This window comes from Capra hircus, chromosome 15 (genome assembly GCF_001704415.2).
Source record: "Capra hircus breed San Clemente chromosome 15, ASM170441v1, whole genome shotgun sequence".
Classification (NCBI taxonomy): domain Eukaryota; kingdom Metazoa; phylum Chordata; class Mammalia; order Artiodactyla; family Bovidae; genus Capra; species Capra hircus.
This window is the reverse complement of record NC_030822.1, coordinates 19,934,394-19,960,206: the sequence shown is the minus strand read 5'-3', so window position 1 is coordinate 19,960,206 and position 25,813 is coordinate 19,934,394. Positions and strand designations below refer to the sequence as shown.

The window sequence follows — 25,813 nt, the reverse complement described above, 5'->3', positions numbered from 1 at the left end:
TGAGAAGTTGGTACAGGGAACTTACACCAGGCAATGTGACGGGGGGAAAAAGATACAACCAGATCTGAGATAAGGCTAGTTTCTTCATTCCCAAATCGAGGTAGGCTTTCTGAAGAGTGTCAAACCAGGTAGAATACACGGCTGGAAATCTTTACACTTTCCCAGATACTTGCAGAAAAGGGATTTTCCTTTTGAATGCATGGACTGTTTTGAATTAGAAAGATTAGCCCAGAGCAAAATGAAATTTCTCAAGAGCTACTCATTAGGACAACAGATATAAACTAAGTGTCTTTAAGTCAAGCAGAAGGGCAAAGTGTATCACTTCTCTTCTTTGTTCTTGAGGCTTTTGTTGCATATCCATTCTCAAAATGTCTATGTTGTTCTCCAAGGGCACCACAGAAGGAAGAGCACCTTGGATCCAGACTTACTCTGATCAATGTGGGGATGACCCCGTTGGGCTCAGAGGTCCATGGCAGCGCAAAAGAAAGAAGAGTCTCCCTCAAAGACTATGAGGAAAGGCAATCCTGCTCCTATCCATGCCCTGAAAAAAGGGCAGAGGGAGAGTGCAAGGGTAAGCTCTCCCAGGCCACTTTGCAAAGATGAGCAACTCTTATTATAGGCCTGCTGCTCCTGCAGTTAAATCCACGTCTGCAAACCCAGAACCCAAGAAAGTGGTCATGGAAAGATGCACTCTGTACCACAGTTGCTGCAACCTCTCTTACAGGTTTAACTCTCACTGTTCCTGCCTTTCCAGTTTCCCAGGTGGTGCTAATGGTAAAGAACCTGCTTGCCAATGCAGGAGACACAAGAGACTTGAGTTCAATCCCTGGGTTGGGAAGATCCCCTGGAGAAGGAAATGGCAACCCATTTCAGTATTCTTGCCTGGGAAATTCCACAGGCAGAGGAGCCTAGTGGGCTACAGTCCACGGAGTCGCAAAGAGTCAAATACAATTAAGCATGCGCACACACACTAGCATGCATACCCACAAATCTCTCTCTTAAGGGGATAAAGAAGCTAGTGTTGGTTTAGCTCCTACCATGTGCCAGGCAGGTTACATGTTTTTATTAGCTTGATCTTCATAGCAAATTTCTCCTGTGCCCTATCACAGGTGAGGAAACTAAGGCTTGGAGAAGTTAAGGGATTTGCCTAAAGACACGCAAGCAAGATTTAAGCCACAGGCTTAAGACCCTAAACCCCTTCCCTTTTCCTTCACATCACTCAGCTAGACCAGATGAATGAGGTTTTCATCTTTCTTTCATTGCAGATGACTTTTCTTTAGTGCTATACTGGTACCAGATCTGGTTTTCTAAACAAGTGAAGTAACATCTCTACTGATGCCTGAGTGTCCATTCTTGGTAATGTCTGTGTTGAGCATTGCCCTCTTTCCCTTCTACAGGTGAGCCCCACATGGGAGGGGACACACAACTGTCTCTATTGCCTTGGTATTGCTGAATTTACTGGGTCACTTTTCTCCCGAATTACAACACTGTCAGGAAATAAGTTCTATGAAAAGAGAAGAAACCCAGAATCAGGGAGAAGGACAAACGTGAACAGGCTGGGGTTGAATAGTATACTGGTCAGAGTTTTCTTGAGAAAGAGAACCAACAGATCTACAGATGTAGATAGACAGAAAGATAGAAAAAGAAATTTATTATAAGATACTGGTTCAATCAATTGTAGATGCTTGGTGAGTCCAAACTCTGGCTGGAGATTCGGGAAAGATTTGCAGTTCAAATTCAAAGGTAGTCAGGTTGGAGATTCAGGAAGAACTGATGATATAGTTCAAGTCTGAAGGCATCTGCAACAGCATTCCCCTCTTACTTAGGGGAAGTAAGTCTGTTGATTTATTCAAACTTTCTGATTAGATGATGCCCACCCACCTTATGGAGGGAAGTCTGCTTTACTCAAAGTCCAACGATTTAAATGTACATCTCATCCAAACACCCTCACAGAAACAGTCCGATTAATGTTTGACCAGATATCTGGGCACTGTGGCCCAGCCACGATGACACATAAAATTAAATCATTAGCCGGGAGGAGTGACAAAGCTGGTATCATCTCAGAGCATCTCCTGGGCCAAGACCTGGAGGAAGCAAGACTGCTGAGCAGCTTTTATCCTTCACATCACTTTTCTGGCTTCCCCAGAATCCCTGCCCTGATGAAATTGAGGAAATAAAGCATTCAGGACGCTTACTGGGAAAGATACATAATTGATAAAGGATGATGGGAAAATATACTAAAAATGGGAGACAGTGGATCAAGCATCTACACTGGCAGGAATGACCCCTTGGAGAGGGAGAGAAGAGTAATTCAGGAGGGACAGGCAATGGCCAAAGGTACCAAGATCTATAGAATAGGAGCTACTGGTACAATCATAGAACCTTAGAGCTAGAAGAGACTTCTGAGTTCCCCACACGTTCTATCCATCAGAACTTCAAGGTGACATGACAGGCAAGGCTACTACGCTACGTAATGGCACAGCCCAGACTGGGACCCAGATCTTATCAAAGACTTACTGTTCATTGAGCACTTACTATATGCCAGAAATTTATTTTACAGAGCAAGAAACTGGGACTCAAAGAAGTGAGCTGTTCAAAGTTACACAACTACTAAGGGTGAGACCCGAGATTCAAGCCCGATGATGTCTGATTCAGAAACTCAAACGCTTATTCTCTGCACTAGATGGCCTCCCAGACAAGGGTCCCCATGCCCTGCAGGGGAGTCCCTGAGTCTCTGGAACAGCTCATCTGGGGCTTCTCACATCCTTCTCAGGGAGATGAGGAATGTCTTGACCTCTTGCAGGGTGGTTCAGACAGGAGTGATTCTGTCTGTATCCATGACACACAGTCACACAGCTTCTCAAGGTGGGAGACGAGACTCTAAGATCAGATCCTTGAGAGAGTCTGTCAGGAGCTCCACTCACAGACCCCCACCCGCAGAAGTGCTCACCAACAGACGGCAGGGCTTCACGTAACTCTGTGAGGAGAAGGGGCCGCCAACAGGAAGCTCCAGCATCACCTGCTAAGGACAAGCTGTTCCACCCCCAGCAGAGCCCTGGAACCAGTATGCGCTCAGACACAAAAGAGCCCAGCTTCATTTTAGCAGACAGATTGCCATCCAAAGAAAAGACTTCCCAGGACAACAGATTTCTCTGAGGGGAACACAAAGCGTGGACAGGTGGCTTCCCATTGAAGAGCGTCACCCATAACTTCCTCTCCAGACTCCAAGCGGCCTGATCAGACCCCGAGAGGAAGAGAAATGCTGGCTCAAAATAGAGAGATTTTTTGAAAGGCAAATGTACTTTTGGAGTTGTTAGACATTTTGTTTTAATAGATAAAGGAAATTTCTTGGAAAAAAGTAAATGATGATGATGACAGCTACTACTTATTAAGCTTAATAATGGTAGCTGCAATTTATTGAGCATTTACTATACATACTAGGAGGACTTCCTAGGTGGGTCAGTGGTAAAGAAACCACCTGCCAATGCAGGAGATGTGGGTTTGATCCCTGGGTTGGGAAGATCCCCTGAAGAGGGAAATAGCAACCCACCCCAGTATTCTTGCTGGGATAATTCCGTGGACAAAGGAGCATGGCATGCTATAGTCCATGGGGTCGCAAAGAGTTAATCACAACTGAGTACGCATGCATTTCACTTCCTAAATGTCGGTAACTATGCTTTACATGCTTTCTCTAACTTGCTCTTCACAACAACTGTATGAAGAGTATTCTATTCATATTACCATCTTAAAGAGGAGGAAATGGAGTCTCCAAAAGGTTAATTCATTGCTAAAAGGACACACAGCTATTAAGTGCAATCGCCGGGGTTTAAATCCAAGTCTGATTCCAGAGCCAGTGCCCCATCAGTACGTGGGCATGGAAGTGCATGAGTATATGTGTATCTGAGTGGTGTGAGTGTGTGTGTGTGAATAGATAACATAAAATCCAAAGCACTCTGGGCAGTTAGAAATGTCCAAGAAGCAAGAAGGATTTCAGGACAGAGTGAAGCACAGACAGCTCTCTTTAAGGGTTTGAGAGTATGGGGTGGTGTGTGATCAAGAGAAGTCTTAGTATTTTTTTTTTTTTGGTAGTATTAAGATGAGAAAATCTTAAACCTTCTCCTCTCTCCACTAACAGGTCCACACAACTGGGGATATGCAGGCGAGTGCCCACAGCTCCTCTGTGCTCAGACGGCAAAGGTAGAGGGAGCTCCTGCCCCTTCCACTCTGCCAGGATGTCCCAGTTCTCTAGACCCTAGTCAGGTATGGGTTCCCTGGTGCCCTCTCCAACACCCTCCATGACCTCTACCCATTGCCTGCACCCCTTCCAGTATCTTTACTAACAGAATAAAAAGTTCTTCCCTTGGCTAACAAAGCCTTATGTGATCTGGCTGATCCCCTCCCGCCCTCAATACTGCTGAACCCCAGACCCTCCACCTGCACTGCTGATAAGAGATAAATAAACCTCTCTCTTGTTTAAGCCCAGCATTTGGGGAGATCTCCTGCTACAGCCACCTAGCCAGTATCTGACTCATATTCATGGTCTCTCTGACCTTGATATTTTAACTTTCTCCACTCTCCTCGAATCTCTGACCTGCTCTGACCCGCGACCCCACAGTCACAGCAGATGACTTGATCTACTATTTCAGAAAGAAAGGAAGTCAGCACACTCTCTCAGCTTTCACGACCGCTTTAGGTGACCCCTGCACCCTGCCCACTCCTCCCTGCTCTGCTCTGACTCCATGGCAATGTCCCTCCTCCTGTCCTGGCCAGGATTTTTATCAGGGCTTTAAGTCCCATCCTCTCTGATCCTCAGAGAATTCTCATTTTCAGTCTTCTCTTTTTTTATAATTCAACCTCCCCCTCTCAACTCCATCCACAGTAGGTTCATGATTTTCTCATCTTAATATTATAAAAAAAAAAATACTAGACTTCTCTTGATCACACACCACCCTGTACTCTCAAACCCTTAAAGAGAGCTGTCTGTGCTTTCTGTCTCTGTTTCTTCAGTTGGTATCTCTTCTTCAAACCACACTCCCCACCAACCCCATAGGAGTTGTGTCCCAACACTGCACTAGTTTCTCTCCAGCGATGTTGGATCGAGAAGTCCAATCTTCATCCTTCTTGGCCTCACAGCAGTGTTCACCCTGTTCTCCTTCCCTCCTTGAAACCATCCTCATGACACCTCTCTCTCCTGATTTTGTTCCCATTGGTCTCATGATCCCTATCTCATCTAATCCTCAGAATGAATCTATGAGGTAGGACTATTCCTACCCCCATTCTTGAGATAACGAAATGGAAACCTAGAAATGGTAAATACATTTCCCAAAGTGACACGGCTAATTGGACGATCTGGGATGGGAACTCAGACCCCTGACACCAGAATCAGTGTCCTGAACCTCCACATGACATAGTTCTCTCAACTCAAACAGCCTGAAGCCTGCTGATTATGAAAATACTTGATTCTTTCTCTCTCTACAAAGTGACGGCTAGCATGTAAATAGCAAACTCTTTAGCACGGGCACTTTGCCCATCATAGGCTGAGCTTGTTCAGTCAATGAATCCCCTGAAGAAACCTCTGTCACAGCCTTTATCCACAGAAACACTCTGGACAGGGTCACTGTCACGGCTGCCATCTTACATGGGGTCCCACTGGTCCTGCACCTCGGCCAGGATGGATTCTGCACAGTCTCTACATCGACACATTGGTAGCTGCCAATTCACAGCCTGAGGCAGGTGAACTGACAAAGCCCGGGTCCTGTGCCAGCATTTTAGCTGCAAAGGAGGCTGGGAGAATAAATACCTGGCATTTTCAGCTTCTACACGTATGTGTTGGGGAAGAGGAGTTTCCTACAGTTATAGGAAACGTGTTGTTTCTGACAGCTAAAAAGAATGATTAATATTCACTGACAGGTGAAATAATCCAGGACCTGATGTGTTATCTGTCACTCTTACACCTTATCTTACCAAGTCTGGGTTGAGCACAGTGCCAGAACACTGTGTTGTAAAGACATTCACAACTTCCCCCAGGTGCCCCCGACACCCCATAAAACTTCCAACCTGTAACACTCACCTATCTCCACATCCCACTCTTTATTCTTCTCCCCCCAGAAAGTGAAAGTGAGAGTCACTCAGCCGTGTCCGACTCTTTGCGACCCCATGGACTGTAGTTCATAAAATTCTCTAGGCCAGAATACTGGAGTGGGTAGCCTTTCTCTTCTCCAGGGGATCTTCCCAACCCAGGGATTGAACCCATGTCTTCCACATTGCAGGCAGATTCTTTACCAGATGAGCCACAAGGGAATCCCAAGAATACTGGAGTGGGTAGCCTATCCCTTCTCCAGGGGATCTTCCAGACTCAGGAATCGAACTAGGGTCTCCTATTGCAGGCAGATTCTTTACCAACGAGCTATCAGGGAATGCCTATCTGATAAACAAATCTGTGCTAAATGATGATGACTGAAAATGGGTTAATTAGTGCCTGATTCTTTCCAGAATCTTCCTACTTTCCCCAGGAGATTCCAGGGGCCGCAAAGGTTCAGCCCAAAGGGATTTAAAGCAGCTGTGAAATTTATCTTGGAGAGGTTCTGGTCAGCACAGTTTTTCGACTGAGGCAACCGCTCTTCAGTAAGTAATCTGGGGTAAATCGGTATCACTAACTCCCTAACAACCCCAGATCCATGAGCAGACCCACATGCTTAGGTTTGATCTAACCCAATCTTCCCTCCAAACCTCATATGATCTCCAGGGTAAGTATAATTATCTTCATTTGATAAATGAGATACCCATAAACGTTTAATGAATTTCTCAAAGGCACTCAACCTGGTAAACAGGACAGCTGAGACTGGACCCAGATTTCTTGACTCTTACCAAGGTGTTTTTCACTTTCCAGAACTCCTGGCTGCCGTTCTCCGGATCTGGAACAGCCCCAGGGCTGGAGTGAATAAAGGACTAAAGGAATCGGAGAGACAGTCCTCTGGGAGGCAGGAGAGATTGACAGGGGAGAAGAAACAGCCCCAGGATATTCCCCTTTCAAGAGTGCATCCTATTTACTTTGATTTGACTCTCTTTTCAAGTGGGTTCTGATTGCAAAATATTTACATTCATCAGGAACGCTACACATAATGGCTTCATTTTTGTCTCAAAAACTGCAAAAATTAGAGGATGTACAACAACCACAGATGGAACCCAGGAGCTGAGCTGGGGTGGGCAAAGGAGGACCAAATCTGCAAACCAGTGTGAGCCTTTGTAGCTGCAGCGACGGGAAAGCCTGCCATCTCCAAGCTCCATGATTAAAAGCAATGGCAAATTAGTTTCCGCAAAGGTCTTTCCCTTTAAATTGAAAAGCATGGTGTAATGGAATTTCATAGACGCCCCTTTGCAAATGACTTCATACCTCACTCTGTTCAGAGCTGAGAGGTGGCCACATGCTGTGAATTTTAAGAGACTGAGGCTCTTGTGAGACTGCATATCCTTCCTCCGACTGACTTTGGTATCTAGACACTCACGGACTACTCACCCCATCCCTTAACCTGGGGAGGGAATGAGTGGACTGAGAGCACTGGAGTCACGGCCACACGGTTAGTAGTCTTCCCCTCCCCCAAACCAGGCTGCTGACCTGCAAACTGTACTTTCCACAACAGTCAGGATCCTAGGCGTTGCTAGCTGCCTACAGATTGCCCAGGCATGAGCATTTATACATAAAAGGTTTTGGAAGGCTGTGGGGTTTCTGAGTTCTAATGAGATTTCCAGTAGAAATGATTAAGTCAGGCTGACTAATATACTGAATGCCACACCATATTCACTGACCACCTTAAGCTTTCTTGGGGGTACCCCTTGAGCTTAATATAGAAATCGTATTTCTTAATTGTCAGCAGTTTTACAGTGACTCAAACAAGGTGCATTTCAATGTCAGGCCTGATTGACTAATATTTCCAGACAGCCCAAATCTCTAATTCATTCACGCAATAAAAAGGTATTAGCACCTACTATGTGCCGGGCACTCTGCCAGGCCCTGGGATATGACCTGACTCACAGCTCTAGTGGTGATTACACAAGATGCATTCGAATGGCTGTTTCAATGAACGTAAAACTGCAACTCTGACATGATCCTGTGAGCGATGCTGACAGAAAGCCCAGGAGAGGGGGATTAGAGCTGGTCAGGGCATCCAGAAGACATCCCCAAGAAAGTGACCATACAGCTGAGAACCAAAAGATCAGAAAGAGCCAAGAGAAGAGAGAAGGGAAACCCTTGAGGAGGAGGGCACAGCATAGGCAAAGCCCAACAAGGTCAGGGGCTTGGTGAAAGCTGGGTGGGGGAGGGGGAAGGCTAAGATACGTTAAGCTTGGTAAAACAGGGGAACAGACCCCAAAGGAGCCTGGAAAAGGAGAGACCCTGCAGGGCTCTGCAGGACCTGTGGAGGAGCTTTGCCTTTATTTGAAATGCAAAATGGATGCCATGGAAAAGTGGTAGAGGGGATGAGGGCCATTCGAAAATGTCTCTCTGGAAAAAAAAGTAAAAGAAAGAAAACGTCTCTCTGGCTGCAGCATGTCAGCCAGGTTAGAAGGGATGTGGGAGGGGGAGTTGTTTGCCAAAAACCCATCAAGGGAAGTAGGTGTTCAGAGTCTCATTTACCCTGGCATTGACCTGACTCACCCATAATCACAAGGGCAATAGCACAGCCAACTCAGGAATTCAGGACCAGAGTGTCCAACCCCAAAACTCTTTCCGCTACAGAATTACCTAGTAGCACAATTTTAAGGTGTGATGTTATCACCTGGGCAATAAGTTAGTAAACCAGACAGTACATCCCTTCACCTCTCTGGGAAATGACCCATAGGACACAGACAACAACACGGATAAAATAAGCACTGAGGTACCAAGTCCAGTGATGGGTCATCAGCACACACAATGATCTCTTCCCGAATGTATCTATATATCCTCTGCCTGAGAGAGAAGTTGAAAGGTATATGCACTTTAAAATGATAGTACTGGCTATTTGGTAGTTCTCAGGACAATTTTGTCCCCCTCCCCCAAGGACATCTGATAATATGTGGAGGCATATTTGGCTGCCACACTGGCAGGATGTCCAGCTGGCATCTAACAGGTAGAGGCCAGGGATGCAGCTAAGCATCCCACAATGCACAGGACAGTCCTCCACAACAAAGAATCATCTGTCCCCAAAATGTCAACAGTCCTGCTCTTGAGAAATCTGATCTATGGGAGCTCACAACCACAAGCTGAGTTCTTGAGTAACTGAATGGACAAAACATCACACACACACATGCGCGCGCACACACACAGACACACACACAGACACACACACACACACAGACCTCCATTTGACAGTGATTTAAACAAGAACTAAACTTTTGTTGTGGTAAGTCACTGAGATTTGGAGGTAATTCTTTATAGTTGCTAGCACTATTTACTTTAACAAATACAACTGATAGAGGTTAGTCCTTCTAGGAGGACAGATGCACCCTGGCAACAGAGCCATATCACTTGACAGGTACTGGGAAGGTTTCTGGAATTAAGAAGTGAACAGTATGGAAGTTCCTTTAAAAACTAAAAACAGAACTACCACATGACCCAGCAATCCCACCACTGGGCATATACCCACAGAAAAGCATGACTCAAAGTGACACATGCAGCCCTTTGTTCATCGCAGCACTATTTACAATAGCCAGGACGTGGAATCAACCTAAATGTCCATCAACAGAGACATGGATAAAGAAGACGTGGTGCATATATATAATGGAATATTACTCTGCCATTAAAAGGAATGAAATTCGGTCATTTGTAGAGACACAGATGGAACTAGAAAGTGTCATATAGAGTGAAGTAAGTTAGAAAAAGAAGAACAAATATTGCATATTAACACATATACATGGAATCTAGAAAATGGTGATGATCTTATTTGCAAAATAGAAATAGAGACACAGATGTAGAAAACAAACATATAGACACCAAAGAGGGAAAGGGAGGATGGGATGAATTGGAGTTTGGAATTGGCATATATGTTAATACACTATTGACACTATGTATAAAACAGATAACTAATGAGAACCTACCGTCTAGCTCAGGGAACCCTACTCAGGGTTCTGTGGTGACCTAAATGGGAAGGAAATCTAAAAAAGGGGGAATATATGTATACGCATAGCTAATTCACTTTGCTGTACAGTAGAAACTAACACAGTATTGTAAAGCAATATATTCTGATAAAAATTAAAAGTAAAAAAATTTTAAAAAGGAAGTGAAGGACTGTGGATGCCTGGTCCTGTCGTGTAAGTCATGAGACCTCCCAATGCCATGGGGATGAATAAGTCAGGAGCACAGTGGCTGCTTTATAGCTCTTTCCCCCCACTAATGACCTGAAGCAGTGCCTCTGGGGAGAAACTCTTAGCAGCTCAGTGGAGAAATGCAGCAGGAGCCCACCAAACAAAATCACAAGAACTCGCTCATCTTCCTGTTTCCCTTGCCTGTTTTTTATGAAGTCAGGGACTAGCTGACAATAGTCAGCAAGGTCCATTTAGTGTATGGGCTGGTCTTGCTGTGACTAATAAGATGACTGGTTGTATATCCACTCTTTATGGTTGTTCATTATATCACCCTAACATAAAGTAATTTAATTTCAGTGGGATAATTAGGGTATTTCTAATCTAACTGATAGTCTGAATGAAATGAGATTCTCAGAGGGAGATTTGTGTATCAAGAGACTGGTGACCTCCGGCCCCAATTTTCACACAGTATATTAATCTGACAGCCCGACTTCCCAGGCATCCTGGATCTGGACGTTTCCGAGCCTGTGGGTTATAGCACATACCGGCAAATGAGATTATCTTACTTATAATGAGATTTCTGTGGACTCGGGGAGGTAGATTATAATATTTGAACTGAGAACTTCACATTGATGGAGAAACTATATGGAAACAGAGACCCCGAGATACAAATGTACTCAAGAGGGCACACGGTCCATACAGGGTCTCAGAGATGAGACTAGAAAGGCAGAGCCCTGTGCGGTGTCTGGCTGACTGGGACACCCAGGGCCACCCCAGCCAGGGAAGCCTCGCCCTGGGAGGACAGGCAAGACTGTCCTCAGGAAGATGCAGAAAGAGTCTGCTCAGTAAGCCTGGGGTGGAGGACCAAGGAAGGAGACTTGGAAGGAGGACGCAGCAGAGGCTGGTGGGGTCAGGCCGGCTTTCTGAGCAAGCAGGCAGCTAAAAGGCCTGCCGCCTACCCCCCAGTCCCCCACACACATCCCCAGGGGCAGACCCACTCACCTCTGTCCTCCACGCTGGCTCCAAATCTTACACTGTGCTGTGCCTAGTTGCTCAGTCATGTCTGATTCTTTTCAACCCCATGGACTATAGCCTGCCAGGCTCCTCTGTCCATGGGATTCTCCAGGCAAGAATACTGGAGTGGGTATTCTTCTCCTCCATGCCCTTCCAACTCAGGGATTGAACCCAGGTCTCCCGCATTGCAAGCAGATTCTTTAAGAGTCACGCTTTTATACCCATTATCAGAGGTAGGATACCAGCTCTTTCGAAAGAAAATCTGCCCCTGAAAACACTTTCCATTTTTCATCTGTCCAGTGAGCACCCACACATGGCAAGTACCAATCAGACCTGCAACAGATAAAAATCTCTCTTTCCACACTAGTTACATCCTTTTGATTTTGTTTCTCAAGCCTCCTTAGTAAATTTCTTTAAATTCCCTTTAGAACTTAATTTGAGAGAAAAAAGTTTGTTTTTTCTGGAAGAAATAATATGTTTTTTCTTATCAGATAATAAGAACTATACAGCTTGTTTCCCTTGTTTTATTGGGTGCTAGGCAGCTCAGAGGTTAATATCATACTCAGTCTCAGCAGTAGGTTGATGTTCTGTGTCTTTTTCTTTCTTATTTTCTATTTTTCCATTTCTAATGAAAAAGATTTATTTAATGCTTTTTATTTGGTAAGGTATTTCAGTATTTCAATACTCTTTTGAAAGGAGTATTAAATGTATTTATTCAAACATTAAAAAACAAACAAAGATAGAAGTATTGGCTTACAAAAGCCCACTGTCAAAAACCCTTCAGTATTTATTAAGTACCTATCATTGGCTGAAGGCTTCCCTGGTGGCTCAGAGGTTACAGTGTCTGCCTGGAATGCAGGAGACCTGGGTTTGATCCCTGGGTTGGGAAGATCCCCTGGAGAAGGCAATGGCAACCCACTCCAGTACTCTTGCCTGGAGAATCGCATGGAGGGAAGAGCCTGGTAGGCTACAGTCCATGGGGTTACAAAGAGTCGGACACGACTGAGCGACTTTACTTTACTATCATTGGCTGAGCACGTAACATGGGCCCCTTTCTAAGCATCCTGTCCCTCACAACAGCCTTTGAAGTAAGCACTATAATCCCCACTCTAGAGAGTAATGAAGAAGTGAGGGATAAGGAGGCTGCCTGAGATGACACAATCAGTAAGAAGAAGCACCAGGAACAAAACCTGAGCAGTCTGGCACCCACAGCTGCCCTCTTAACCACTGCTGTTGGACATGCAACTAACTATGCTGGGCAACAGAACAGGTACAGTACATATTCAGACACCTCTGCTGAGTGGCCTCACCTCCTCTAGTTCCCCCTTTTGAATTCCAGCCATTGCTGCAACAACCGACCCTGCTGGTGCTCAGGCATGACTGAACAGCCCCTTGCCTGGACAGCGTGGAGAGTCTCCCACTTTCTGACCTAGGGTTACAGAAATCTGCTCAGTGAATCTAACACATGTACACCCTTGGAGGAGAAAGGAGCTAACACTCCATGAGTCAAACCTTGACCAAGGAGGGATGGAGCCAGAGGATAAATGCTCCTGTTTCTGTCCTGTGGGCAGAAAACTCCGAGACCCATTCTATGCAGCTCCTGGAGGGGAAGGTGATGCTCAGTGGGATCTGGCTGCTATTGCCCACTCTGCTGATCAGCTCAGTAATATTGGGTTGCCCTTCCTTTGAGGTCACTCCTCCTGGGCCTCCTTTCTTCTCCTTGGGGATCCATTTCTAAAACAAACCACCTGTATGCACAAGCTTGTCTCAGCTCTGCTCTGTGAGGAAAGCAAGGCTAAGACACTGCAGTCCCTAGTCTGAGGAGTTCAAATTTGGGTGACACGTCATCAGGAGAGGAAAAACTCAGTGATACTGCATTAAGGACCATGACGAAGCAGCCAGAAGGGTCACTTGGACTGTGAAACCACAAGAGCACGGAGAAGAGGAACAAGCAGGGAACTCCACTAAGGTTTCCTTGATTCAACCACATGCTGTCTACGGCTACCTTCCCACCACAGCTGCAGAGTCTCAGAGCTGCTACGCAGCCCACCACCAGGACAAAAATACTTCGTATCTGGCTGTTTACTGAAAGTTTCTGGGTCTCTGGTACAGAAAAGGATCCTACGGGGATACAGAAAATGGCCACGAGTCCTATTAATATCTGCGATGGGCGGTTGGGAGGGTGGACTATTGAAGAATAGGAGCAGGGGTGTTCCAGGTAGAGGTAACAGCTGAACCAAATGCACAGAGCTGCGAATCAGCACATGGCTGGTGAGCAACCCCAGGGGGTTTTACCATCGCAAGAGACAAAGAATCCGTGAGAGGAGTGATGGGAGATGAGGCTCAGACAGAGACTTAAGGTATCGGCTGCTGGGTTGATTCTCTCATTTTAGGCTATTTCCTTCAATACCCAAATACACTGTGTGGGCATGTGTGCTAAGTCACTTCGGTCATGTCCAGCTCTTTGCGACCCCATGGACTGTAGCCCACCAGGCTCCTCTGTCCATGGGATTCTGCAGGCAAGAATACTGGAGTGGGTTGCCATGCCCTCCTCCGGGGAATCTTCCTGACCCAGAAATCAAACTCATGTCTCTTGCCCCTCCTGGATTGCAGGCAGATTCTTTACCACTGGGTCATCAGGGAAGCACCAAATATACTGTAACCAAGGATAACTCCAGAGTTGGGTGTGTGTCTTCTACTGAAGGGAGTTTATATGGAGTTCGTAGTATTTCTGTTCTGATGAATAGTAGGAGCCTTCTCGCAAAGCAGCCCTCTCTGCACCTGGGCCTTCCTGACAATAAAGACCCGCTACTCTGCCCTTCTCAGGTGGCCTGCCTTGGGGTGGGTCAGTTCAGGCCTCCTGCTCCTCTCACTGCTGAACCACACACGGCCGATGTGTCACCATGAAGGTCAGACCCCACTGCCCGCTCTGATCTTTCTCCCTGCCGGCCTGCTTTGTGGTTTCCTGGCATGAGGATGCAGTGTGTGCATGCTAAGTCACTTTAGTTGTGTCTGACTCTTTGTAACCCTATGGACCACAGCCCACCAGCCTCCTCTGTCCATGGGGTTCTCCAGGCAAGAATACTGGGGTGGGTTGCCATGCAGTCCTCCAGGGAATCTTCCTGACCCTGAGAAAGTTACAGGGATTGAACCTGCATCTCTTATGTCTTCTGCACTGGCAAGCGAGTTCTTTACAACTACAGCCACCTGAAAACTGGAGTGGGTTGCCATCCCCTTCTCCAGTCGATCCTCTCAACCAGGGATCGAGCCCAGATCTCCCGCATTGCAGGTGGATTCTTTACCATCTAAGCCACCACGAAAGCCCAGTAATAGGTGGCAAAAACAAGCATGGGAGACTGAGACCTGCCCTGCAGCCCCAGGAGGCAGTGTTTCTCCCTGCCACTGGGAAAGGAAAAACCCTGGATGATCAGCATGGTCTGAGGTTGAGTTCTTTTGTTTAGTTCTTTCAGGAATACTTACTGAGGGAGAACAAAATACCTGCCAGGCAGGGCAACCTACTCAGGATACAGAAGAATGATGAAGGCCCTATCCTGCCCTCAAGGACCTCACAGTCAACTGGACAGACAGAGGTTCTATTTCACAGCAGAAAGAGACTGCCAGCTCCCCTCTGATGCGAGTGCAGCCCTGAGAGCCAAAGCCGAGAGGATAGTAAAGGCTTAATAAACATCCTAAGACTATCTGTTTTAACGATTATTTTCGAATGAAATACAGTTACCAAATCAATTGCTGAAACGCAAGCACATGCATAAAGTACTGAAGGATACTCCGAAACAGTTTACTTCCCCTCAAGAGCTTCAAGATCTCCCTGACAATACTTATTTACATTGGTTGGGCGAACCATTTTTTAATAAGCAATGCAAAGGTAAATTTCAGCCCCAAAAGGACAGACTTCAGCATTACTTGGAAAACACACAGGTCATGTCAAGCTGCTGGCATTTAGACACCCATTTCAATTGTTTCAAAGACCAAGATGGAAATACTGAACACCAACACTGACTTTTATCAAAAAGAAAAAATAGTTAACATTTACTAAGTATGTATATTTTATCAGACCCTGCACTAATGGCTTCATATGCTGTATCTCATTTGGTCTCCACAGCAATCCTCGAGGTAGATTCTAGTATTATTAATGTATCCATGTTACAGATGGGACAACTGAGTCTTAAACAGATTAACTAACCTGTCCCCTCAGCCATCACTGGAGGAGGCAGATGTCACCTGACACTCTATCCACAGGGGCCACACCCTTAACTAGCACACCGACTGTCTCCCCTTACTGGCCAGTCCCTAGTTCCTGCCTGGGACATCTTTTTTCAGCAGTTTGGTCCAGACTAGGTTTCAAGATAAGTTCCTTCGTGGTGATAAGCAGGGCCCACGATCTCTGACAGCTGTTCCCCGCTCTTCATCGTCATCTGAAACAATCAGTAAGCATTAGAGAGTACTTTTCCCTTTACAAAGGTGATAATTAGATAACAAGCTGAGATTAAAGTAATTACAGTTAGACAGCTGGCGAGGCAGCACAGTCATGTTGAAATACTGTTGGTACTTCAGCATCTGGTTCTAATAACAGCATAGGCTAAAGGATTTTACATTAATTACAGAACATAATTTAATATAAACATATTTAATTACAATTGATGAGCGATAAACTGTTCAAGAATGACTTAACCCCTTCTGCGTGTCAAAGTGATGGGAAATTTGGGCAGTCTGAGTGGCCTCTTCTACTCTTTCTCTCCTTCCCCCTCCACACCCTCCATTACACCCTGGTTCTCTCTCCTGGAGAAAACCCTCTTCAAAGAGGGAATCTTCTAGACACGGGTGTGGTTCATTGATCATCCCACGGTGTTTGGCACATGTGCAGAGCCGCCCATCCTTAGAAAAGCCAGGTGGAAGAGGGCCAGCGAGCAGACCAGGCTGGGAGGCACCGCTTCCACCTGACCAGCTGCCTCCCTCGCACTGACAAAATGAGCCTGCCTCTCCCTGGCTGGTCTTCCCAGGGTCCTCACACCTCTCTGGTGCTGGCTTGGCTTCTGACAGTCGAGTGAGCAGCCTATTACACAACGCTCGGATCTCTTAGGAAACATATGAAAGTGAGTCCTTTTTTGTTAGGATCAGGACGTCTCTGGCCACAATGGTCAGGGTATTGTCACAGTTTTGGAGTCAATGCGTAATATCTGAGGGTTTCTACACGAAACAGGACACTACCGTGGCAGAAATTCTTCCTCACATGCTGCCAACCCCCTTCCCTACCCGCAAGCCTGGCAGAAGCAGAACCTGGAAGAAATGGTTGATAACGAATTGAGACCACACAGACATAATCTCCACTGGGTGAAGGACTCAACCGTTATCTGCATACTGCCTTTCTAGAAGGCCCATTTACAAATGGAAGACTTCAAAAGGCACAAAAGCGATGTCCTAGACTGCGTGTCTGCGTTCCCCCTCGAACTCAAATATGGAAACCCTACCCTTTGATGGAATGTATTAGGAAGGAGGTGGAGTCTCTGGGAAGTAATCAGGTTGAGATGAGGTCATGAGGGTGGCTCTGTCTCTCATTTCTTGGTCATGAGAGGATACAGCGAGAAGGCAGGTATCTGTACACCAAGAAGAGGGCCCTTCCCAGAACTCGCCCATGCTGGCACCCTGATCTAGACTTCCCAGCATCCAGAACTGGGAGGAAAAAACTTGTTATTCAAGTCAGTAATTTGTATTTCTATTGGAGCAACCCAGGGCTTCCCAGGTGGCACTCACTAGTGGTAAAGAACCTGCCTGCCAATGCAGGAGGCATAAGAGATGCAGGTTTGATCCCTGGGTTGGGAAGATCTCCTGGAGGAGGAAACGGCTACCCACTCCAGTATTCTTGCCTGCAGAATTCCACAGACAGAGGAACCTGGCAGGCTACAGTTCATGGGATCACAGAGTCAGACACGAATGAAGCAACTTGAACACACACACACACACACACACACACACACCTAGCAACCTAAACTGACTAAGACACACCACTAGCTCTCAACTGCAATAAAGTTAAGAGTCAACCCAAAGAAATTACAAGGCTGATCCTTCCTTTCAAAAGAGTAAGTAGCCCTGGAGTGAGTTGGGAAAATTCATTGTCAAGTTCCCCTATGTGACAAATGATGTGAAATTACAAAAAGCCTCAAATACCGTTTTTACCTCCTGCTGTGGATTTTAAAGTATAAACCACACATTCTCCTAAAAGCTAACACGAGTGCTGAAAAAAACATTTATTATTCATAAGTAAGCAAGTGTAAGCCAGTTCTAGAGGACTCACTGACAGGTGCACACAAAGTAGAATTACTGTGACAGTTCAGGGCCACACAGCATATGGGAGAACCAGGCAGTCTCAAGCTGCTCTATTCTTTTGAAGAAAGAAGACATTTAGTTTCTCTACACATAGCAAATTTGCACTGTGAGCGCAAACTATAAGGTACATCTTATAGATTAAATCATCCTGCAGAAGTGGGGAAGGGACAAGAGGAGAAAGTAGCCAATAAAGCATTTGCTATTTAAGAAGTTACCACTATCATCAAAATTAAAAGCTCATGCATGCCAATGGACACTACCAAGAAAGTGAAAAAAAAAAAAAAACAGAATGGGAGAAAGTATTTGTCTTTTCCCTTTTTCCCATAGTCCTACCCAAGCAGGTGGAGATCTTTCTTGCAGCTTTGGTTGCATGAGATCTTCTGCAGGCTTTCAGTAGATATTCTTGAGAATTATTCCACATGTAGATGTATTTTGATGTATTTGTGGAAGTGGGTGAGCTCCACATCCCTCTACTCCAACATCTTGATCTCCGGGAGAAGGTATTTGTGAATCAGATATAATAAGGGTGTAGTATTCAGAATATATAAAAACTCTCACAACCCAACAACAGAAATCCAAATCCTCCAGTTGAAAAATGGGGAAAGGATCTGAATAGGTGTGTTTACAAAGAAGATATACCAAAGACCAACAAGCGCACGATAATATCCTGAACATCATTAGTCATCAGGGAAATACAAATCAAAATGAGATACCACTTCATATCCACCAAGATGACGACAAGCAAAAAAGACAGATAGTAACAAGTATTGCCAAGGATGTGCAGAAATTGAAATCCTCATCATTTTGGTGGGAATATAAACGGTAGAGTCATCATGGAAAACAGTTTGATGGCTACTCAAAAGTTAAATATATGAGTTACCATATGATTCAAGCAATTCCACTCTAGGTACATACCCAAAAGAACTGAAAACATGTCCACACAAAAACTTTTACACAAATATGCATCGCAGCATTATTCATAATAGCCAAAAAGTGGAAACAACCCAGATGTCCATCCAATGCAAAGGAACAAACAAAATACAGTACAATACAATGGGTTATTATTCGGCCATAAAAAGAAACAAAGTACTAATAAAAGCTGCAATATTGACCAACCTTGAAGACGTAATGCTAAGTGAAAGAAGCTAGACACAAAAGATCACATATAGTATGATTCCATTTATATGAAATGTCCAGAATTGGCAAATCTATGGAGACAGAGGATGGGAGGAGGGAGAAACTGAGAATGTCTACTAACAGATACGGGGTTTCTTTTAAGGCAGGGGGGTGATGGAGTTCTGGAATTAGATGGTGGTAATGGCTAGACAACATTGTGAATATACCAAAACCAACAAACTGTATGCTTAAATGGTTTTAAAATAGCAAGTTTCATGGCAGGCTTCCCTTGTGGCTCAGCTGGGAAAGAATCCGCCAGCGATGCGGGAGACCTGGGTTTGCTCTCTGGGTTGGGAAAATCCCCTGGAGAAGGGAAAGTCTACCCACTCCGGTATTCTGGCCTGGAGAATTGGACTCCTATACAGTCCATGGAGTTGCAAAGAGTCGGACACAACCAAGCGACTTTCACTTTCACATTTTATGGTATGTAAATTTTATCTCAGTTTTTTTCAAGCTACCAATCTGGGAAATGGAGCCTAACCCCATTAGGCAAGCCTAGGAGCCTGTGTACAGCATGTAGCTCAGGTAACGTATCCAAGGAGTAAGGAAGTTGGGGTATTCATATTATATACTAACTCCCATCAGTCAGTGATTGAAGGTTGCTTTTAGGGAGCACTGCTTCATTGCACTTCTGGCCTGCCTGCAAAAGGGGCTCTGGTGGCGAGAAAGTCCTTAGGCAAAGAAATGTTAGTGTTGATAGCTGACAGTTAGGCCAGCATACCCTGAAAGGTACAGGCAAGGGGGTTCAGGCAGTGGACCGACAATCTGCTACTCTCTAATCACGTTGTTTTAGGATTAAACAAGAAAGGCTGTGCAAAAGGCTTCACAGTGCTGGACACAGAGAAAACTCTCAATATATGTGAGTTATTTTTACAAAAGACTCAATAAGGTTAAATACTTTGATCCAAACTACACAGGCAATACAAGTTGGAGCTGGGATTTACACAGCACTCTGTGCAGCCCAGTTTTTCATATACAGAATGATATTAACAAACATACACTAACCAATTTTGCAAACACACTTCAGGCAGCAATCCTGTCATCATGGTGTTCAGAGGCTACAATATGCATCTTTACTCTTTAGTCTCTCTCTCCTCCCCATTATGTGCTCTCGGTGAGGGAAGCAGCTGCTTTCCTCACAAAAAGGCCTTGAGGGCTGATGTTACTGTCTGCTCAAGTTTCAGGGTTTGGATATTACATGGCTTGTTGTGTAGTTGCTTAATTGAGATTCAAAGCCTGCACATTTGCTGACAGTTTAGTGCAAAGGACCAAGACAAACACCTGTGACTACAGGAGCAGCGGGGCAACAGTATCCTCCTCACTCACCTAGTGGTCCAGCTGTTCTCCAGAATAACCTGACTTCAAGCTGGCTCAACAAAGGAGCCATACCAGCAAAAACACTAGAGGAAAATGGGCATCTCCTCCCAGAATGCCCTGCACTTGCCCCCACCAGAGCATGCCAGAAAGGAGACGTGAGGATGGGGGATGTAGAGCCCGCACCTACCTGATCAAATACTGGTTGATAATCGTGTCGAAGTAGCTGTAGTACACAACATTGTTCACGTGGCCGTACTGGTCATTGTCCTGCCACCTCGTCTGGATGGGCAAGAAGTACCCGTAGGCCTCCTGGTGCCGATGGCGATCCTCAGCTCGCTGGTTCTCTGATGCTGTAGCCAAGGAACGGCCATTCCTAGGAAGCAGCCTCGAAACCCAAGAGGTCATAGTGGGGCTGCTGACTTGCACAGAACCTTCAAGAGAAAAAGCATGAGAGGATGAGAATGGTCTTCAGAAATCTTGATTTTAGTTTTACAAAGGCAATTGCATTAAATCTTGACCATTGGTTTCAAAAGGAAATAAGACTTTTTTTTTTTTTTTGGCTAGGAAATAAATCTTCCCTGATAATCCAGGTCCTTACCACAAACCTACTGACTTTTTAAATAGGATGCCTTATTTAAAAGGTTTTGGCACACACTGACAGAAACAGGTGAAGCCTTTGTTTGAATTTGACCAGTAAGAATTTAAAGTACATTTCTACAGAGGTGCTCTGCTCCACAAAGTATTTCAAGGAGGACACCATTTCTGACAAAATCTGTACCATCACTAAGGGCATCAAGACAGAGCTTAGGCAACCAGCAAAAAATAAAATGTTTACTAGAAAATATTATCAATTGGGCCTATCAACTGTAAGGTTTTTTCTTTTGAGGGCATTAATTTTCTTTTAGAACAAAAGCAATGTCCTATGGAAAATGTTTAGATGACACACAAACAAAGGAGGAAAAAGCCCAACAATACCAGCTATTAACAGTTCCATGTGCATTATTCCAGTCTTATATACCTGCATACACATTCTTCAACAGGATCACACCGCTCATGTTGCTTTGTCATCTCCTGTGCTTAACAATACTCGCTAATGTTAAATAGAGAGTGTCTATGCTATGCTGTACTTAGTAGCTCAGTCATGTACGACTCTTTGCAGCCCCACGGACTGTAGCCCACCTGGCTCCTCTGTCCATGGGGATTCTCCAGGCAAGAAGAGTGGGTTGCCATGCCCTTCTCTAGGAAAGAGTAATAAATACGCTTAAACATTCTCTTTTGTCACTTGAAATGCTGGATTCTATTATATTCCATTGTATAGAAGCACCACAATTTATCAAATATTCTTTTGTTGCATACTGAGGATTTTGATTCCAAGTTTTGTTAATTGGGATTGGAATCTTTGTAAATAAACCTTCACACACATCTGTGATTATCTTCTTAGGATAAATACTTAGAAGCAGAATTGCTGGGTCAAAGAGTAAATTGTTAAGGATTTTGATATAAGTTAATGCCCTCCAGAAAGGTGGTAACAATTTAAACCCTCCATAGCAGTGTATAAGCAGGCCAATTTTCTTGTCAATTTTGAAATGTTTTATCAATTTGACTGTGTTCTCTCATTTCCATACAAATTTAAAGAGATGTGCTCAGTGGAAAGATGACTGCTGCTACCATCTATGATGGAATAACCAGGATCAGAATAACCCCTCTGAAAACAACTACAGGAACTGGATGAAACGTACAAGGAAAGCTGAGTGGAAGTTTGAAGAGAAAAATCAAGGCAGCAGGACTCTCCAGGCTGCACCCCCAAGGACAGGGTAACACTCTTGCTACTGCTGTTTCTCATCAGGGCATTTCTTCATCTGCCTCATGGGGAATAAAGGCTGAAGAAATAACAGCCACCTATGGGGTCGCACAGAGTCGACACAATTGAAAAGCCCAACATCCTGGAGAAAGTGAGCAAATTCCTCTCAAGGTCTTTGCTGACTCTCAAGCTGCACATGCTCAGAGAAAAGAGAGAAATCAGCTGAAGCAACTGTATGCAGCTAAAGTCTCAGGAGGAGACGACAGTCTCATTACACTGAGGACCCAAAATTGAGCTTTCAGGGCTGCAAGGAGGAGGGCGAAGACTCTACAGACTTTCAGTTTCGACCCAAGAAGTATTACTCCCTTAGAATGAAGGCAAACTTTACATTGACAAACCTGGATCAAGATTATCTCCCCATATATCATCTGTCAGCTAGTAGAAAATGAAATCATCTCTGAAGGGAAACACTACCATCCAGAGCCTGTACATCATCATTTTATACACAAAGACCGGCCTTCACTCAAACATACCAAGTCTGCTAGCAAAGAGGAACAGAAGAATTAATTTTAATAAAATAGAAACAGTCCCACAGACTCACACAGATTTAAAAATAGCTATGATTAACATACATCAGAGATAACAGGCTAATATCCATCCCAACATATAAAGAACTCTAAAACTGAAGGGGAGAAATGTCAAAAACCCAATACCAAAATAAGCAGAAGTCACAGACAATTCACAGATAAAGATTTTAAATGACTTTTAAACATTTGAAAAGATGGACAACTTTAGTTAGAAATTATACCTGTGCTGAGATACCATTTCTCAATTATTAGATTTGATAAAAATTGCAAAGCTTGATAGCACATTCTATTGATAGAGGCATGAGGAAAGAGACTTTTATACATTGCTGGTGGGAATGTTTCCCACACCTTTATGGGAGGAGAATTTGACAATATCTAACAAAACCACAAGTAAGCTTACCTTTTAAATTGCATCTAATAATTTTCCTTGAAAATACACCTTCAAGAATGTAAAAAAAAAAAAAAAAGAAAGAAACCATATGAACAAAGGACATTATTTGTAACTAAAAAATATTGTGAAAAAACACACACATAAGAGATTGGTTGAATGAACTATGGTTTATTCACACAATAGTATACTGAAAGTGAAAGTTGCTTGGTCTTGCCTGATTCTTTGTGACCCTGTGGACTGTACAGTCCATGGAATTCTCTAGACCAGAATACTGGAGTGGGTAGACTTTCCCTGCTCCAGAGGATCTTCCCAACCCAGGGATCAAACCCAGGTCTCCTATACTGCAGGCAGATTCTTTACCAGCTGAGTCACAAGGAAAGCCCCAATACTATACTATGTAACTGTAAATAAAAACTAAATAAGACATGATATGGAGTGATTTACAGAATATATTTGTTGTCAATCAATAAAAGCAGTGGTTTTTAACCTGGTGTGGTCCAGTGGTTAAGAATCCACCTTTCAATGCAAGGGACATGAGTTCAATGTCTGCTTGGGGAACTAAGATCCCCCATGCCAGGGGGCAAACCAAGCTCTGCAGAGTACAAGTGCTGCAGTGAAAACCCAGCACAGCCCCCCAAAAAAATCAATAAAAGCAAAGCACAAAAGGGCATATATAGAATGATACTTTTGTGCAAGAAAGAAGAGGAAATAAGATAATATAAATGTATTTACTTTTATTTAAAAAACAAATCCAGGAAGAATAAACCAGAAATTTACAAGAGTGCATTAAGGTGCATGGGGTGGGAAAGAGGAAGTAATACTCCTCTGAATATAGATTTTTGTGTAATTTTGAGTTTTGGAAGCATGTTAATGCTTTACATACTCATACAAAATGATGATGATGATGTTAAATTAACAGTGATGGAGGGGAAAGAAACCAAAAATGGAATATAAACAGAAATAAATGAGCCTAACTAAAATTCAAATGAATAACATAATCACACTGAAGGGAAAAATAATTACTTTTGAATGCAGAGTTTTAATTATATACTCTCAGTTTGGAAACAAAAATCTTTTTACAAGCATTGAACACTAGTTAATCAGCATGATTTTTTATAGTAGTTCAGTTCAGTTCAGTTCAGTCGCTCAGTCGTGTCCGACTCTTTGCAACCCCATGAATCGCAGCACACTAGGCCTCCCTGTCCATCACCATCTCCCGGAGTTCACTCAAACTCACGTCCATCGAGTCAGTGATGCCATCCAACCATCTCATCCTCTGTTGTCCCCTTTTCCTCCAGCCCCCAACCCCTCCCAGCATCAGAGTCTTTTCCAATGAGTCAACTCTTCGCATGAGGTGGCCAAAATACTGAAGTTTCAGCTTTAGCATCATTCCTTCCAAAGAACACCCAGGGCTGATCTCCTTTAGAATGGACTGGTTGGATCTCCTTAGCAAATCTAAAACACTCTCTGTGAATCTAAACCTAGGCAAGTGAGTAAAATATACTGAGAATAATCTTAGCCAGATTCTTCACTTGTAAAAAGGATTTACAAATATAGAAAGGAAAAAGACTAAACTGAACATTCTGGTGTTAGATTAGATCTGGGAGCATCAATATGAACTCCATGGTTAGAGGCAGAGATAGAGATTTCCTAATCCAGCTGAGACTAGACATAATGGCTGAGACTAGATATAATATAGTACATTTTCTACTGCAGTAGAAAGTCAGCACACTTGCTGTCTGCTTCCCTTGTGGCTCAGCTGGTAAAGAATCCACCTGCAATGCGGGAGACCTGGGTTTGATGCCTGGATTGGGAAGATCCCCTGGAGAATGGAAAGGCTACCCTGGCCTGGAGAATTCCGTGAGCTGTATAGTCCAAGGGGTCACAAAGAGTCGGACATGACTGAGCGAATTTCACTTCACTTCACTTGGTGTCTAGACTTAAGTTTCGTTTTCTTTTTTGGCCACGCCACGCAGCATGTGGAATCTTAGTTTCCAAACCAAGGACTGAACCCTTATCCCCTGCATTGGAAGCACGGAGTCTTAACCACTGGACCACCAAAGAAGTTCCCAGATCTAAGTTTCTAAATACCCACCTCCACACAAAGGAACCAAGGCTCCTCAAAGGAAACAACTGATTACACTGCTAGGGCAGATAAAGTAAAAGATGATCCTGGAATATCTCACTGTGCCAGAAAGTAATGAAATGTACAAAGAATGATAAGCATGTCACAAGTTCAGGGGAGCTTGTCTGAGTGGGTCCCCAAGGGCCAAATCTGAAATATCTGAGTATCAAATTAAAATGAGATCAATGGATTATAACATTTTGAATTAAATAACAATTCTTAAGTCTACCAAATTAATAAATGGGGGTGAAGGATGCTGAGTAATAAATGTAGAAAGGATAATGGAGTTAGAAAAATCATCATTTTGCAAATACCATAGTAATAACTGATTCAGTCAACAATCATTGATGGATGATAAAGTATACTGGGTACAGTTTTGGTGAGAAGCAGATAACTTCCTCGATCTCAAAAGAGTTCCCCACAAATTACATATTCATTACAAATTAATAATATTAAGTTTATGATGGCTCATACTGGTAAGACATCTCCTTATGCAAGTTATTAAAGTTAGTATCACTAATATTGAATCAAATGAACATCAACTGCCTCCTGATACAATGGCCTGAGAAGGACACAGCATCACTTTTGTGTTATTTTACAATGCTATTGCATTGTAAAATATCTGAATCTAATCATAATGAAACACCAGAGAAACCAAAATTTAAAAATTCTACAAAGTACTTGCTTTGTACTCTTCAAAAATATCAAGATCATGAAAGACAAAGGGAGAAGAATTGTTTCAATTAAAGGAGATTAAACAACCGTGACAACTAAATGCAATG

General features: G+C 44.0%; 1 protein-coding gene across 2 annotated transcripts in view; it reads right to left on the bottom strand.

Annotated features, from left to right (window-relative positions):
- LOC102187148 overlaps positions 1-25,813 on the bottom strand; it is a 199,831-nt gene that overhangs the window by 85,800 nt on the left and 88,218 nt on the right. For both annotated transcript variants that reach the window (XM_018059289.1, XM_018059290.1), the window contains one exon: positions 20,315-20,558. In XM_018059289.1, the coding sequence (XP_017914778.1) occupies positions 20,315-20,558 (244 nt within the window). The remainder of the gene's footprint in view (positions 1-20,314; positions 20,559-25,813) is intronic.